The following is a 17,307-nucleotide window of genomic DNA, read 5'->3' as shown; positions in this document are numbered from 1 at the left end:
ACTACAGTTTACTGTAAATTTGATTTATCAAAATAAAGTAATTACAGTGGTCACAGGTATATGCTTTCTTTTTGTTGCATTCAATATTAAACGCACTATATTACATGTTACAGTTTGAATAGAAGCTCAGATAGGCTCTAAATACTTCATTTTAGCGCCTATCTAAATACTGTTGATATCCTGATGCCAGTGTTCTTACTATGGTGAATACAAAACAAGGACATTTTCTGCAGAATAATGCTGCAGACCCTTTAGCCAACTGGGAGCTTATTGAACAATATCCATGCTGAATGCCTGAATTCTGGTTAAGAAATAAGGAGCTGTGATAAATTTTTCCCATCTTTGCATATGCATTTTCCATTTGTGGACAATGAATGACTACTGAATTCAGCCATTTTCCGAGAGAAGCTTAAATAACAAATATCCAGAGATTAGAAACAACAGGTGTTGTATGGCACAAGGCTTGCTTAGTTTCAGAATGAGTCCCAAAGTAGAACTATGCATAATTTATTGTCAAATAGTCATTCTGATTCTTTTATTTTAATCCTACGAAAAACTGAAGTAAAACCACAATGCCATTAGCATGCAAAATGTAGTAATTACATATTGCCATATAGGCATGACCAAAATACCCCTTCAGAATGATTTTAGAAACCATGAAACAAAAAATGTTTAGTAAGAATATTGGATGTACATAATAAAGTGAACGATCAAAATGAAAGATACATAAAAATTGGCAGAAAAGTGAACTGTAATGGTGGTAATGCAGTTGATGACATTTACAGTTAACGAGTAGATAGATGATGCTGCTTAAGTCGAGAACATGCATATAATTTTAAACAGTAGTAATCATGAATCGACTTTGTACTTTAATATAAGCAATCTTCACTGTAGTTTTTATACCTTGCTTTTTAACTTGTTTTGTTTCAAGTTTTTTGTCCCTTTTTCTTTTTTATGTTTCTCTTTTCTGATAAGTTTTAATGAACAGTTTTAATGCAAGTAAAATTAGTTATGAAAAATCTCTTTTTATTTCATCTAAAATTCTCAGACTCATATGAACTGATATACTTATAGACCTCTAAAAATATGCATATAAAAAGTATTTCAGAGGTTAAAACTAGTATTATAATCTCCATTTTCACCTTTACTTAAATCTAATCATACCAAATTACAGCACTGAAATACTAAAAGAATAACAAGATATTTTGTGAAATGCATGTTCACAGTGTTGAGGCGGTAAATGAAAACATTGTAAAGGAAAATTACTAACTTAGAATTTTCAGACCTTACAGGTATATCCAATCATTTTACAAACTGAATGCAATTGATTTTATATCCAGTAGCGAATGGTTTTTCCAAGTTTTGTGTCTGAATGATAGAGGTAAAAGTCACATTACACACAGAAAGATTGAGACAAGAAAGACATTACCAAAGTTGGACAGGTTACATTTTATTAAATCTAAGGGACAATATTTAAAGGGAAAACATTTTAAAAGGTTTTTCAAATGCTCAATAGTGGATTTTATAAAGCACAGCAAGTGAGACACAGTTTTTTTTTACTTGCTTCAAAATTTCATAATTCCATAAGAAATGCAGCAAATAATGTTCAGTCAGACATGTCTGCAAAACTCTGTATTGTTTTGCTGACCAGATATACATCAATCAAAATAAATAAATTATTACAGCCATCAAGTATTCTTTATGTACAGTTATTTTCTCAGTTGTGTCAAGCACATATGAATTACACTTTCATGGATGAAAGGTCATCATTTTAATAATGCCAATATTTCAAAACAGCCCGAGATAATAAAATACAAATATTTAACTGCATTTTAAAGAAATACAGAAATAAAAAAACTGAATATCTCAAAGCAAAACCTCAGCCAATTTGTTTTGATTTATCAAAACTTTTTAACACACAAAAATACAAACTAAAAGCAAAATATTTTTTTCAAAAGAATGAAAAATGACCTCTATAAGCAAACTGATCTTTACACTTAACAACACAAGGACTGACTTGCAATCTTAAAACAACAACTATATTTGGCCTTCTTTGTGAAAAAGCATACACGTAGCTGTTTTATTAAGTTTCTGTGTTGTTATAAAAATCTCAAAAACAATGTTGTCTTAACATTTATTAAAAGATTTTTAGCAAGTTGAACAGCATGCCAACTTATATAAATTGATTACAACATGCAATATTCCTTAGAATTAAGAAGGCAACGATTTACTGCCAACAAATTTAAATGCAATTTCAAATGAAAGCACTTTAAGGTTTCTCAAACTAATTAATGAACACCGCATTGAATTCTGAAGACGCATCAGATTGCCCAAGTTTATCAAATGAAGAAATTTTAAATTTCATTCTTGAAAAATGGAAAATTAGACTTGTATATACCTTCTACAGTCCAACACTAATTTTGAATGGCATAGTGACTGTAGAAATTTCTAATCAAATGCACAAATCTATAAGTCTGATATTTTAGTTATGTTGCAAATGTTTGAGTAGTACTTCCCACCAGATTTCTTATAAATTATGAAGTTTAACATTCTTAAAACAATACCACTACCTAAGGTTCTAGGAATCTCAGACATATCAATCTCACTCTGTTCTTTCAATCACAAATGGAAAATAATGGAACCAGTTGGCTAATAATTTATAATTCACATTAATCCTATGTTACTATTATTTCAGTTGGATCACAAATACACAGTCTAATACCTTTCTTTGTACAAATCATTCAAGGCACCCTCACCTTAAAACCATTCATGGAAGAAATATTGAACAAAAATTTTACAACATTCTTTGAAATGATACCTAAACTAAGGAATATGAGTTAAATAATTATTAGCCTAGTTTTAAGGATTATGAGCATTTAGCATATATTATGCTGAATATTTTCTCTTTTAATTACATTTTTTATTTTTAAAACATATCTTACAACTATTTAAAATCATATTTTTTTTTTTCAGAATTAGATTTTTGAATTCAATTATTTTCTGAAATTTTATCAAGTGATACCCATGAAGTATACAATTAAGTCAAAATAATAAGATAAGCTGAAAAATTAATATATTAATCATACTTTATATTCAAAACTGTGAGAAAAATAAATATATATATGTCTAGTTTTGAGATATTTCGGTGTAATGCAAACTTTAACAAAATTTGCTCCATGATTTCCTAGACAAGATATTTTTGGTCCACAATTCAACAACACCATGAAGCAAAAACTATTTGCTACAATACTATTTAAAAAAATTCATAAACATATCTTTTTTATACATATATATTTATAAACATTTTATCAGATGACAATGCAAATATTTACATGCAACAGAACATGACTAGAGAACTTTATTACTCAATAATAATAATAATTATATATATGTAATAATTCTAAAAACAAATGCTAATCATTTTTCAAACAATAACTTGATATGTTTCTTAGTTCAGACACAGAAACAAAAATTTGGCATTATAAAACAGGAAACTTAAATATGACAGTGACAGAATAACAGCATAAAATATTTCACAAGCTTTATTTAGCTTTCAGAAATCGAAGGCATGGGAAAGAAAAAAAAAAAAAAAGATTAAGCTAAAAATAAGCAATGAACTTAGAAATTGTGGCCAAAAACTGAAATAAAAATATTCTTCTGGGGTTCAAAACAAAGCTACAAACTTAATATACTCTGTATATCATGTACTATTCAGAGTAAATACTGCCATATACAGAATTTACTACATTTGTTAAGGAATACTATTATTCATGCATTACGAAAGTTGTTAATCTCAATATTATAGTACATATTCATTATAAATAATTTAATGAAAGAATATCTAAAATGTAGTTTCATTAACTAAGCACTATATGAAAAACTTAGAATATTTCTAAATACAAAATTTTCCTCTCTAAATTTTAAGCATATAAGAATTAGATTTGAGCAAATTCAGTTCCTGAAAATAGTTTTATCCTTTAAATAACAACAATTTGATTTCAATCTGGATTTTAACTCTACAGCATTCTGAATTCATAGAATAATACATTTATTAGAAGCAGTGAATTTTTCCTATGTTTTTAGCAATTATGATATTAACAACCTATGAAAATAATTACTTATACATCTTCTATTCACAGTTAAAAAATAAATACTGACAGATGTTTTAGGAGATATGATTAAAGTTTAAAATAGTTCATAATTATATTGATTCATATTAAGAACCAGTTTACAGGAATTGTTTAAATTTTAAAACTTGACTAACTTTCAGAAATGGCAATTAGCTCAATTTATGGAATCTTAATTTTAAATATTCAATGATGAAAGCATACATTAACATAAAAATTTAGTAAATCAGAACCTTATAGTTATTTAATACATCATGAAATTACTGTAAAAAATTATCAAAAATAAAAATTTAAACAAAAATGAGTAATTTTACCACAAATTAATATAGGCTTAAAAAGCAACTCAAAACAAATGCAATTAAGATATTGGTGAGTAGCATGAAGTTATTACATAGTAATGATGACATTACAATTAGTATTTTGCTTGAAAATCAGATTTCTTCTCAGTTCATAGTGAAAGCAATCTTTCAGTATTCAGTATTATCTTTTGTTTCAGGCACTAAGTAATTCTTCAGAAGCATACACGGCATGGTTCTGAGTAAATGAACAAAAGTAGAGATGAACCTTCCAAATGAATTGTAAGATACAAGAGAGCTCGGAATAAGATTTGTCACATCGAGCACTAACTATATAATAAAAATACAGGCATCCCAAGCCTTGCAAGTCATCTTATCAGATCACCAGAGGGGAACAAATTGGAAACAAAAATTTCTTAAATTGTTTTGTGACTAGTGAAGTGAAACACACAAGCGGCAATTGGCCCAATGTGTCATCATGAGAGCATGTCATCATATCTTGGAAGAGAAAGTGCAGAAAATGAGTTTTTATACATTAACGACAGACACAGCATAAAGCAACCAGGGAATACAAATACACACTGACTTCTTCATCCATTGGAACAATATCTGACTTGTGTCGCCTTATACTAACAAACACACATGTACAGACCCTGATATGGCTAAATGATTTTGAATACAGTTTTGTTGCTGCTTTCCCTGTTTGTTTGCACATCTACGACTACATATATCACTGCTGTAGAGAAGTGAACGATTTGACGGTGGCTGCCACTGATGTTGGCTGCCGCCAAGAAAATGGAGGCACCATAAACATCTTCCTTTCAAAAAGAGAGATGCAATAATCTTTCTCAGATATATAGAGGAGATTCTTGACCTGTTAACAATCTGAACATAGATGTAGGCATCGTTTTCATATGAATCTAAATAAAAGAAAATTAAAATTTCATTACAAGTAGGGGAAAAAACTACATATGCAACATCAGTTTCATCCTTGAAATAATTATATAAAAAGTGCATGCACTATTAAAAGTGATAAAATTACAAACAAGGGATATGATATTTTTCCAAATCTAATACTGAAATTTTCCACAACTGTAATGAATGATAATATTTCAACATTCTCGATTTAATTTATTGCACTTTTCATACTAAAAGAAGATTTTTATTTATTTATTTTTAATATGATAATTAGTTCAGAAGATAATATTTCTAACATAAATGATTACAATAATAAAAATCTACATATCTTGAATACATTTTACACACTAGAAATAGGAACAATAATGATATACTTATATTTCCCACCCTCTGGATAATATGTAGTCTTAGTAATGTTTTGGGAACTCTGCCTAACAAGTTCTTCCATGAAAATTACATTTTAATATAACTTATATGAAGAACCACAGCATCAAAAAGTGCATGTTCATTTAAACATTAATAATCGGCAAAATCTAACTCTGTTTGGAAATGTTCATAAATGATCAAATTCACTGCAATGTCAGCGATTAACAACTGATTATTCTGCTTATTCAGTAGGTGCTCATTATAACTCACATTTAAAGTGGGAATAAGAGGAAGAAAAAAGGATTTTTATTAGTTTAAGTACATCAGCGTTTTTGGATATATCTGAGAGATGTACAGAAAAATGAAGACTTCTTTTACAAATAGTAAAAGTAATTAATGAGCAAATTTCAAAATTACTATTAAGTACAAAATATAGTAAATATACAAGATACTTAATTTCATAAAAATAAATATCACTAGCTTGTAAATCACAGGATATCACTATGGAAATTAACTTGCATTAGAGAAGAAAGAAAAAAATATATTTTAAGAATGCTCATTACACTACATACTTTCTTCATCACAAAATTTACTGTTACTTGGTTAGCTGCATTCCAGCTTATTAGTACAGTCAAAAGTCGTTAATTCGGACATCCATAATCCAGAATGATCTATAATCCGGATCTCAAAGCTACAAACTTTCTGCGCATGCGTCTAATAGCATAATACATTTATGCTTGCACGTTTAATGTATAACGGACGGTATAAGCTAAGCTAAAATTATCTAATTCAACTAATGTTGCAGATTGCGTTGTTCCTTAATCTTCAAATTGGATCCGGCATTTTATTTTTTGCAGACTGTTAGAGCAATTTTATAAAAGTAAGCTTGAACTTTCGATTATGTCAAAGAGAATTTCCGATATATATTTAGTAATATGTAAAGGATCTACAAAGCGAAAGTATGTTTCGAAGTCCATTAAACAAAAAGTGGAATTGCTGCAAAAAATGGATAAAGGCATATCCTTTGTTTATTTAACCATTCCGAAATCTGTTTATCAATTTCACGCTGCTCTGCCGGGGGGGGGGGACGTCGCGGCAGGCAATGAACTGGAAGTTGATTTGTCAGCACTATCCTTATCTTCAGGGCAGATGTTTTTATTTCATTTGGCTTATTCCTTACTAAATGTAGTATTTCATCTCGATGTATTCCGTCTTTGATATGATTTAAATCAAATTCCTCGTCATTATAATTCGCTTCCGATAAAGAAGAAAGTGACACAGAGGTTACTGAAAACGAAACAACTTACATTGAAAGAAATGTTTAATAAAGTAAACAAATAAATATTAAGCTTTTTTTTTTTGTACCCTCTAGATCATAATTGTTCTTTATTTCATAAATTACGGTTTCATATTTTTAATTTTATAATTTCTGCATGCCATCTTACCAGATTAACTTGCATTAGAGAAGAAAGAAAAAAATATCTAATTCAATTAATAACTGATGTAATTAATAACTAATAATTAAATTAATAATTAATTAATAATTAATAACTAATAATTAAACTGATGATCTATAATACGGAAAAATTGATAATCCGGAATCGCCAAAGTCCCAACGAGTCCGGATTAACGACTTTTGACTGTATTATATCTCTCAGTGGCAACATTCTCCCAGCTGAATTTTAATGAAGATTTTTTAAATAAAAGAGTTATTTTATGTTTTATCAAATACTTGATGAAAATTCTGCACAAATTAATATATTTTGTCCCTCATATACATGCAAATAATGAGTATGTTTATTATCTTGATCTGCTTATGTGCCAGAAAAATTTAATTCCATGGCAAAAAGATCAGGCAACACATAATGCTAATTTAGCTATTTAATCCCCTTCAATAATGACTCATTTAAATGCAAATTCAAGAATATTTTTAAAAAGCTGAATTTTTCTAAGCAATAATAAAATAGTTACAAAATACTTAAATTTTATTTAAATTTTTATTTAAAATTTTTTTTCTTGAAATGTTAAATTTTCTTGTTTTTTTATGTTTCAGTGGTATTAAAATACCCATATAAAAAGCCTAATAATAAAGCGGTAGCTGGGAATTTTATGTTATTTACATTAAAGACTGAATTTATATTCTGCTATTCCACACAGTTAACTTTTTACTAGTAATAATATTAAATTGTTTAGCATCTGAAATCCGCATTTGCTAAAATTTGAAAAATCATATTAAAAAGATAATAAAAGCTACTGAGGTGAAAACTAAATAACTGTAAAAATAAGAAAGTGCTGATAACACTAAAATTATAAAAATTTTAATATTAGAATTTCTAACATAATTTCTTCGAATTTCCATATTAAGACATCCAGAATTAAAAATGAAAAACCAAATATTTCAATTTGAAAATTAACCCAAGAAAAAACTATTTAGCTTTTTGGTGAATTTAGTTTACTCTGTTTACAATACTAATTACATTTTTCATAAAAGATTTATAATTAACTTTTCAGAGTCTAAGATGTAATCTTCGTGAGGATATGTTAATTCTGAAGGAAAAAAAAATATAAACAATAAGTTATGAAAGTACGATAGCTATTTATTAACCTTCTATTATTTCTGAGATACAAACATCCAGTACATCAGCTCTGTAAAGAAATGGGAATAGATTTTATAATATTTGAATGATATCTCTCATGATATAAATAAGGAACATTCATCTGTCCTCAATATTTACATGCTTTAGAATAATCAGTGATCCTTTTTAGCGCACAATTGTTAATTGAATTAGAATCTATTTTTTGAAATAAATTCTAAATACAGCACAAAGTCTTTAATCCGGACTCATCGGGACTTTGGATTATCGGTTTTCCGGATTATAGATCATCAATTTAAATCTGGTAAGATGGCATGCAGAAATTATAAAATTAAAAATACGAAACCGTAATTTATGAGATAAAAAACAATTATGATCTAAAGGGTATCAAAATTAACAAAAAAAAAAAAAAAAAAGAAGAAGAAGAAGAAGAAGCTTAATATTTATTTGTTTACTTTTCTTTCAATGCGTGCATGCGTAAAGCATACATTACGCATAGTCGAAATTACAAAATTTCAACCAGAAAACTATTTGATGTGTATTCGTGATCTTTATAATGACGAGAAATTTGATTTAAATCATATCAAACACGGAGTACATTGAGATGAAATACTACATTTAGTAAGGAATTATAAGCTGAATAAAATAAAAAAAATCTGCCCTGAAGATGAGGATAGTGCTGACAAATCAACTTTCAGTTCAATGCGCACCGCGACGTTAAATAATTTATTAATGCCAAAAAGTAAAACAAAAAAGATATTTTTCATGTAAAAGAGCACAGTAAAATGTACATTCAGATTAAAAAAAAAAATACATTCTACCATTACAATTATGATTTTAATGGTAGTAATGGGTTCTAATCTTATTTTTAAAAGCTATTAATCAATAACATTTATAAACTCAACCCCTCACCCTTCCCAAAAAAATCAGTATGATTAGCTGTGGTATTCAATTTATAACACACTACTGATATATTATTACATCAATTGATGTCTTCCCTTTATTATAAGTTAGAAAAATTATTAAACTTGACAAATAGCAATAAAAATATGCCAAACACCACCAGTGCACATGTTTGCATAAGAAGGTGTATGAGGTGAACTAAGAATCCTTTTAACAAATTATTTACACAGCTTATCAAGTTGCATACTAAGCATATATTTAATACATATTGTAATGATTTTTAATAACCGAAATGCATCTAAAGAAACAGTCTGAGAATGATATATGATACCTACTCATGATTAAAGAAATAGAAAAGCTTAATTCAAATAAAAAGACTAAAAAGAATGGAAAATTACTCTTTATTAAAAGAAAACAGGAAAATAAACAAACTATAAAATTATTAAAATAAGACAGTGCTAGGATTATAAAAGCAAGACAGTGCTAGACAGAGTTCCATTAAAAATCACTATACAGAATACCCTTGAAATCACTAAATTCCCTTTTTCCAGGTTACAATTTTATCCAGTTCATATCCTCTTCTTTTTCATCTGAAGTTTAGAGGGGAAAATTTAAACCATTCTTCTAAAATGTGTTTAGTATTTATCTAAAAGTTTGCATTTAGAACAAAGTGCTTAGAATTAACCTCTTTTATATTAAAAAAAGAGGGTTAAAATGCACGGCATAACCAAATGTTTCTTTTTCAGAAGTTAAAATACTCTGTAAATTTGTTATGATATTAAATCACATATTAATGCATTTGAAAGAATACTTTTTAAAAATAAAATGCTAAATATCAATCTTTAGTATTTAAAAATTAATATTTCATATAGTTTTCCCATTTACATTCATAATCCTCTCTTTCATATGAATATGGATAATCCTCCATATTCTTTCATTTAGTATTAGCCTTAATAAAGTAATCAATATTACCCCGTAACATACATAAAGTACATTTGACAATTCCTAGTTAATGAAAAACATGTTTTCGCAACTATTCTATATATATAATTAACTCACTTCTCCAACAGATGTTGCCAACAGATTCACAATTTTTTCATGTGGTACCGCAACAACACTCTGTCCATTTATTTCAATAATTCTATGACCAACACGAACTCCTCCTCTTTCTGCTATACCACCTCGTAATAAACTACAAATCTAAAAAATGAAATAAAATTAATTATTCCAAATTTGGAAAAATCCAAATTAAGAAATCTGATGTGAACACCATATGACTTCCTTGTACGACCTATTAAATTATACACATTTTTTGCTGCATTTTATTTAGACTTATTTCCTTGAATTTCATTACATATATATTTCTCATTCAATTAATTTCGTAGGTTGCACTGTAAATGATATAAAAAGGGTCTGTTCTTGACCCAACAGCATTTTCTACTGGGAATTGCTGAGAAGATGGCTGGTAATACGAATCACGAAATTTCCAAGACGATGGATTGGTCGAAGTTATCCCATAGTTTGGCCAGCAAGATCACGGGATCTCTCATTTTTCACTCTCTCATCACTGAAGCCATATCAAAAGCCTTATCTACAAGTGACCCTTTGAAACCAATATGGTTCTGGTACCAAGTTTAAGAACAAGAACTATGACATTCAAGATGCAGAGTGCTCTGGCTGGCCTACTCACGTTGATGAGGTCCACCTGTGAGAATTTGTGGAAGAAGATCAGTACGCAGGCACTCGAGAGCTTGCTAAGAATTTAGACGCTAGTGCCATGCCCATTAGTTACGTTATGCGTCACCTAAACTTGACCTACAAGTTCAGACGCTGGGTTGTGCATGAGCTGACTTGAGCAGATAAGGACAGTTGTGCTCGAACCTGTACAAATCTGCTCGAATATCAACACAAGGACGAAATTCTGCACCAAATCATCACTTGTGATGAAAAGTGAATTTACTTCAACAACACAGACAGAAAAGGGGGTTGGTCTGCACCAGGTGAGCCCGTCAGCTGGATCGCAAAATGCAATTTGACTAACAAAAAGATACAGCTTTATACCTGGTGGGATTGGCTGCACTATCATCCACAAAGAGTATCTGGAAAAAGGTAAAACCCTGGACAGTAAGGTGCACAGTGAGATGCAGAAATCATAGATTTGGGTAGTGATTACTACCCGCACTAAAGGTACTGCTTTCATGTTTTTTTTCCTTCTAACTTTATTAAAAACTCTTTTTGATGAAAAACTTTTATTACAACCAAATAGGGAGATAGCAGACCCAAAACTTCAACTTGCAAGGCAACTTGCAATTTTTGAGTTATATGAGATACGTATGGACATGCAGATCTCGCGAAAAAAAATTCTTCTGAATACATTTTAATTCCATTTTACAACTCGTTTTGGGAAAAAGTGTCCTTTATTCTGTCCAATGTACAGATGTCATGCAAAAACATTAATCAAATGGATTCAAGAGCAGTCAAAATGGATATGTTCGTTGAAATAGGATACCCAACATTTCAATACTTCCTTTAGTTCGTACAAGGAAGTAAAAATACATCTTATTTCTGATAAAACTAAAAAACATAACAAATTTATAAAATGAAAAAAAATATATGAAGATTTTTTTTTTGTAAAAAACTTACAACACCATTTTGTACACTAAAACCCAATTGATATTTTGTGTCAGGCCTTTTAATTTTCACTTCAACGACAGGTGCACAAGGTACAACTGTTAACTTCACAACTGTTTGATTTTTTGTGTTCTGTAAAGAAAATGATAAAAAATTAGAAAATCAGAAGATAGATTAAATTACATATATTTCAAAAGTATGAACTGTATTTACATAAATTTTTAATTATGGACTTTTTTAGAAAACAAGTAATGGTAGCATTGAAAAAAAGAATAGAAAACTATATGATATTTAAAATGACTAGCAACTTGACAAACACATGCCTTTTTTTAAATGCAATTATTAAATATTATACTATGGAGCACTTCCTTGAAGATAAAATATGAAATTATTCTTAACTACTGTCAACTTACTAACCAAAAGACAAGGCAAACTAACTCAAAAATCAGTACTTATAAGATTGACTTGACTGTGAAAGCTATAAAAATTATTGAAGACAAAAAATCCAATAAAATGCAATTATTTTACAATTAAATAAAATTTCTGAATGTAGTCTAAAACCTGTGAATTCCAAAATACTAATAATTAGGTTAACCCATTCTTGCCTAGTAAAAATAACCTGCTTATTAGACTTGCAGTTCATTTTCAGCTCTTCCCCAGTTACTTACTTCTTTAAAAGACTTGTGCCGATAATTCAAGCTAGATTGAGAGATACTTATCTTCAAAATAATTTTTTTAGGCTCCAAATAAATGTGAACCTTTGTTAGTTAAAAATCTAATTATGATTTGCTGGATAACAAACACTGCTATGAGTTTTCAAATCAGACATATTCATTACAACTAATAGGAATGATGTAAAGGGAAAATAAAAATACTATTGACAAGTGGCAAACATGCATGCGTCTGGCCAATGTGTTATGATCCAGTTGAACTTTATACAAGAATGTATTATATTTCAGTGTCCCTCCTAGAAGCAAAACCGTAATTAACATGTATTTATTCATGTACAAATTTCATTCATTTATATTTTATTTACTATGATTAGTTAGCAATGACATTATCCTGGTTTTCAATCAGCGTTTGTTCACACTTTTACAACAGTTCATGGAAAAAAATATACATTGTTTTTCTCAATGTGACATAATAAAGTTAAAAAGAAAGGAAGAAATTTAAGGCCTGAAAAATAGGGTCAGAATTTAATTAAATTCTTTCTACTGCATGTCTGGGCTGCACAAATTACACAACTTCAGTGTAATAATCAGTAAACTGACTATTGAAATACATTTGATCACCATATCAAAAACTATACACAAAAACATTTATTTAATAAATAATTTGATGATTTTAAATTTGATCACATGTACAGATGACGTACAGTGAAAAAAAAAAAAAAAAAAAAAAAAAAAGATCAAAACAGCAATATTTTTAAGTTTTATCTATCAAACCAAAAAAATACCCAATTTAAAAATGTTAAACTAACATTTGATTTTATGTTTTTGCCTTTTATGTGTGCTTTTATTATATGTTATAAATAACATATAAGCAATCATTAACTTTGAAGTACATAAAATAGTCAGGAAGCTATTTTAATATGGCAGAGAAATTTTTTGCATCCATTACAATATTACAAATAGGATCAGGTAAAGCAAAAATACCTTTATATAGTTTTGACAAGTTGATAAAGGCAAACCGACTAGACTTATTCCATTTATGGCAATAATTTGATCCCCAATATTAAGTTGCCCACATCTGGCTGCAGGTCCATTTTGAGCCATATTGGCTATGACTACTGTAGGTAACATGGAACCCCAACCAGACTCTACAATAACCATGCCAAGAATTTCACCTTTTTGTTTAGGAACAACAACCTGTACAAAAATAAATATTAATTAATTAAACACTTAACAATGCTAATGAAATTACATTACTTAATCAATATAAAAATTTACTAAAAGATGTACAGTGATTCTGAATATACATAACCAAATTCCAGTGGTAATATTTTTTTGACTGCAAGAAAATAAGATGCATGTGACCTATCACTCTAACTGCATGAATATTAATTTTCAGACTGTACACTAACTTTGAAAATGATCAGCAAAGATAACTGGTTTGCAGAAGACAAGTTCATTTACAATTTTTAGGGTTGGAAAAAAATCCCCAGTCACCTTTTAAAAGGGGGGAGTATATAAGGTATTTCTCCCGCCTTCTTGGCATGCCTTCGTGGTGTGGTGGTCTGCACGCTGGGTGCATAATTGAGAGGTCTGTGGTTCAATTCCCGGTGAAAGCAGTTGCTCATTTTTCATCTTTCCTGCTTCCAAATTACCTAATGTCTCTACAACAGTTGATGTAAAATTTATAATCCTAATGATCACCATATCAAAAACCACATACAAAAATATTTATTTAATAAAAAATTTGATGGTTTTAAATTTAATCCCATGTATTATGAAATAATCTGTATATATATATGCCTAGTTCCTTGCTTTGGAAAAGGTCCAGAAACTTCCGGGTGAACTATTATGATTAAAATACATTGAAATGGTTTATTGTCTAATTCTGGATACAGAAAAGCAAAGATTTTTGTAGAAGAGCGCTTTCAATGTTCCTTCTCCCTGATGAAGTGGCATCGAAGTTGACTGAATTCCTATTACATTGCGTTCTTTTTTCTTCAAATTTCATTAAAAAAATTGGAGTATTGATTTTTACATTTTTTTAATTCTTTGTCGTATTTTATAGGATTATTTGAAAATTATTAATTATGAATTTATAAATTTTTGGTCTTTGTGAAACATTAGTTCTAAATTTCTTATTTTATGTCTATATATATATTTATATATATATTTAAATTTAAATAAATTTAAATTTTATATATATATATTATGCATCCACTTAAATAAACAAAGTACCCGTATACATAAGGTACATTATTTTTTTTAAAAAGAGAGTGAATGTAATGTAAATTATAACTTACTTCTTTCTGTTTTTCTTTTTTGGCAAACATTTCAAGTTCATTTCCAAATATTTCTTGAGAGTTAAGAACTTCTTGGTAATCCATTTCTTTTACAAAACTACTGTCTTCAATCCCATTGGCTTTCAGGAATTCCATATAAGCCACTTGAAAAGCTTGTCCAATAGACTGAGCAATAAATTGAGCCTAAAATTTAAACATTAAAAAAAAATGTTTTCTTTCAAAAAGAAATATAACCTTTAATTATAAAAATTAAAATATAACCTTTAATTCCTATGCCCTTTTATAAGTTAGATGAAAAATTCTAATATACATGACAGCTCATACATAATAATATAGGAAGAATATAAATTATTCATCTCCATAATTCTAGTGCTAAAAATAATTTCTGTAATGAAATCTTAGCTATATTATTAAAGATATTAATTAATTCATTGAAACCTCTCATGGTGACCACCTCTGAAAGCTACTAGTATTTCCGAAATGACACACAAAATAGGCAATGAGCTTCACCTCTCAAAAGGGACTACCTACACAAAACATTAAAATTCTTAGTGAAGCTTCACTGAATTTGCTAGCAAACTTTTATTTTATGAAACCAATTTCCCGCATACACTAGAACTGTTAATATTGGTAAAAGAATTCGACAATATTAAAATATAATAACAAAATGAAAATGCATATTAATTCAAAAAAAGAGGAGAAACACATACAGAGAAGACAGAAATTTGTGCATTAAAAAAGTTAAATTACATAGTAACAATCCATAATAAGAATAACAGCTTTATTTTTATTATAAAAATGTTTTTAATACCCTAAAAATTTTGTGACTTACTTCTTCAGACTCAAAAACATGACAAATCATCTTTGGTGTGCGTTTTATTTTAGGCTCATTTGGATCATCCGGACTGTTCATTACACGTCTACGTGCCATTAAAACCACTAAATCACCAATATCCGCAATATAGGAAATGGCTCTCAAAGCATGATCCATCATAATTTCCTAGAAAGAAAATTCCATACTAAAAATTTGAAACAGCCAAATATATTAATATGAAAATATGATTAAAACTGCTTATTAGAATTTGCATTTATGAAATAAATTTCAATACAAATAGTACAAGTAAATTTTGTGTTATTTTATTAAATATCCATATGACTCACTTTCAAATCTGTATTGAGAACCATGATTTTTTCAGTTGAAATAAAAAGATCAACTTCAGTACTTGGCTGTGTTTCACCCTCTGGTGCCTAAGAAAAAACCAAATAATATTTTGATCACATTATTTTTGTCAAATACACATTTTGTGTATGTTTTTAGGAAACAACAATTTTTGATATGCATGACTACTGTAGTTTCTAAAGAGTTAGATGTCAAAACTATATAGTTAAACAATTAAATTGTAATTAGTGGGACAGAAAATTCTGTTCACAAACTTCTGAATTTAACTGGGCATAGCCACCTTCAATTTTTTTTTTCTGTGCAATACTCTTTTCAGTTCCAATGACAGTTAGAAAACCCAACTTCTTATAAATATGATGCAATGTTTGCAATCAAGATTTGTTGAGTTTTACCATACAGCAATATCTATTCATTTTTTAGTGATCCACAAATTACTTAATTATATGCTATTACAAAATTTGTTTTTCATTGGTACAGTAAAACAGTCAGTGCCTTGCATGGCACCTAACAGACAAGTTTCCTATAATTGCATCAATGCACAACAGTGATTCTATAACTATATGGACCAAATAATTTCAGTGAAAATATTAGAATACTCGTGACATACCAGAGAAGAGTTTTAATACTACTAATTCATAGAAAATCAAACAATGAGTATATGAGAGATTTTGCTGTATGTATACCATTCTGTTACTAGTTTTTTTTCATTTTCTAAAAAGTCTACTGAATTTTCAAGATCAGCATATATTATCTTCTAAATGAAGGTTATATTACACTATATATGTAAACAGTATGTAAATGTATTTAAACAGATTTCTTCACAGATTTATAAGACCTCTAAGTGAATTTAAAAAGTAGGAAATCTTTTTATTTGAAAGGGAAAATTTTACATGAATATTAGTTGCAATGTAGAATACTGATAGAGGAACTATAGAAAAATCAATGGCAAAAATTAGCTATGCAACATTTTAAAAATAATAAGTTCATGTAATATTTTAATACTTGCCATTTTCGGTAAGAGCTTTTTATGTTTAAAAACAAATGTCAATAAAATACACACATTTCAGACATCATAAAGCTATTGAAATAGAACTTTATATTTTTATAATGGAAATTTAATTTCCACTGTTGTTCCACAACAGACAGAAAACAAAAACTAAAAGGGAGACAAAACACATTCTTAAATATCATGCATTACACATATTTTATGAAAAAAGTCTTTTACATACATAACATGAAAATCTTCTTAATGGAACACACAGCTAAGCGTACAATAATTCCAAAGTAAAATCATACATTTCAAAACATTTCGATTACA

General features: G+C 28.6%; 1 protein-coding gene across 13 annotated transcripts in view; it reads right to left on the bottom strand.

Annotated features, from left to right (window-relative positions):
• Positions 1-1,434: 1,434 nt before the first annotated feature.
• Positions 1,435-17,307, bottom strand: part of LOC118195642 (uncharacterized) — a 497,554-nt gene continuing 481,681 nt past the window's right edge. For all 13 annotated transcript variants that reach the window (XM_085818127.1, XM_085818126.1, XM_085818132.1 and 10 more), the window contains 7 exons: positions 15,971-16,057; positions 15,642-15,809; positions 14,810-14,992; positions 13,491-13,703; positions 11,848-11,967; positions 10,264-10,404; positions 1,435-5,343 (listed from right to left, as the gene is read on the bottom strand). In XM_085818127.1, coding sequence (XP_085674253.1) covers positions 5,272-5,343; positions 10,264-10,404; positions 11,848-11,967; positions 13,491-13,703; positions 14,810-14,992; positions 15,642-15,809; positions 15,971-16,057 — 984 coding nt within the window. In that variant the 3' untranslated portion in view covers positions 1,435-5,271. The remainder of the gene's footprint in view (positions 5,344-10,263; positions 10,405-11,847; positions 11,968-13,490; positions 13,704-14,809; positions 14,993-15,641; positions 15,810-15,970; positions 16,058-17,307) is intronic.

Source organism: Stegodyphus dumicola, chromosome 6 (assembly GCF_044657685.1).
Source record: "Stegodyphus dumicola isolate Sdum_Otavi_A_Nest chromosome 6, ASM4465768v1".
Classification (NCBI taxonomy): Eukaryota; Metazoa; Arthropoda; class Arachnida; order Araneae; family Eresidae; genus Stegodyphus; species Stegodyphus dumicola.
Note: the sequence above shows the minus strand (reverse complement) of the source record. Positions and strands in the feature narration are given on the sequence as shown.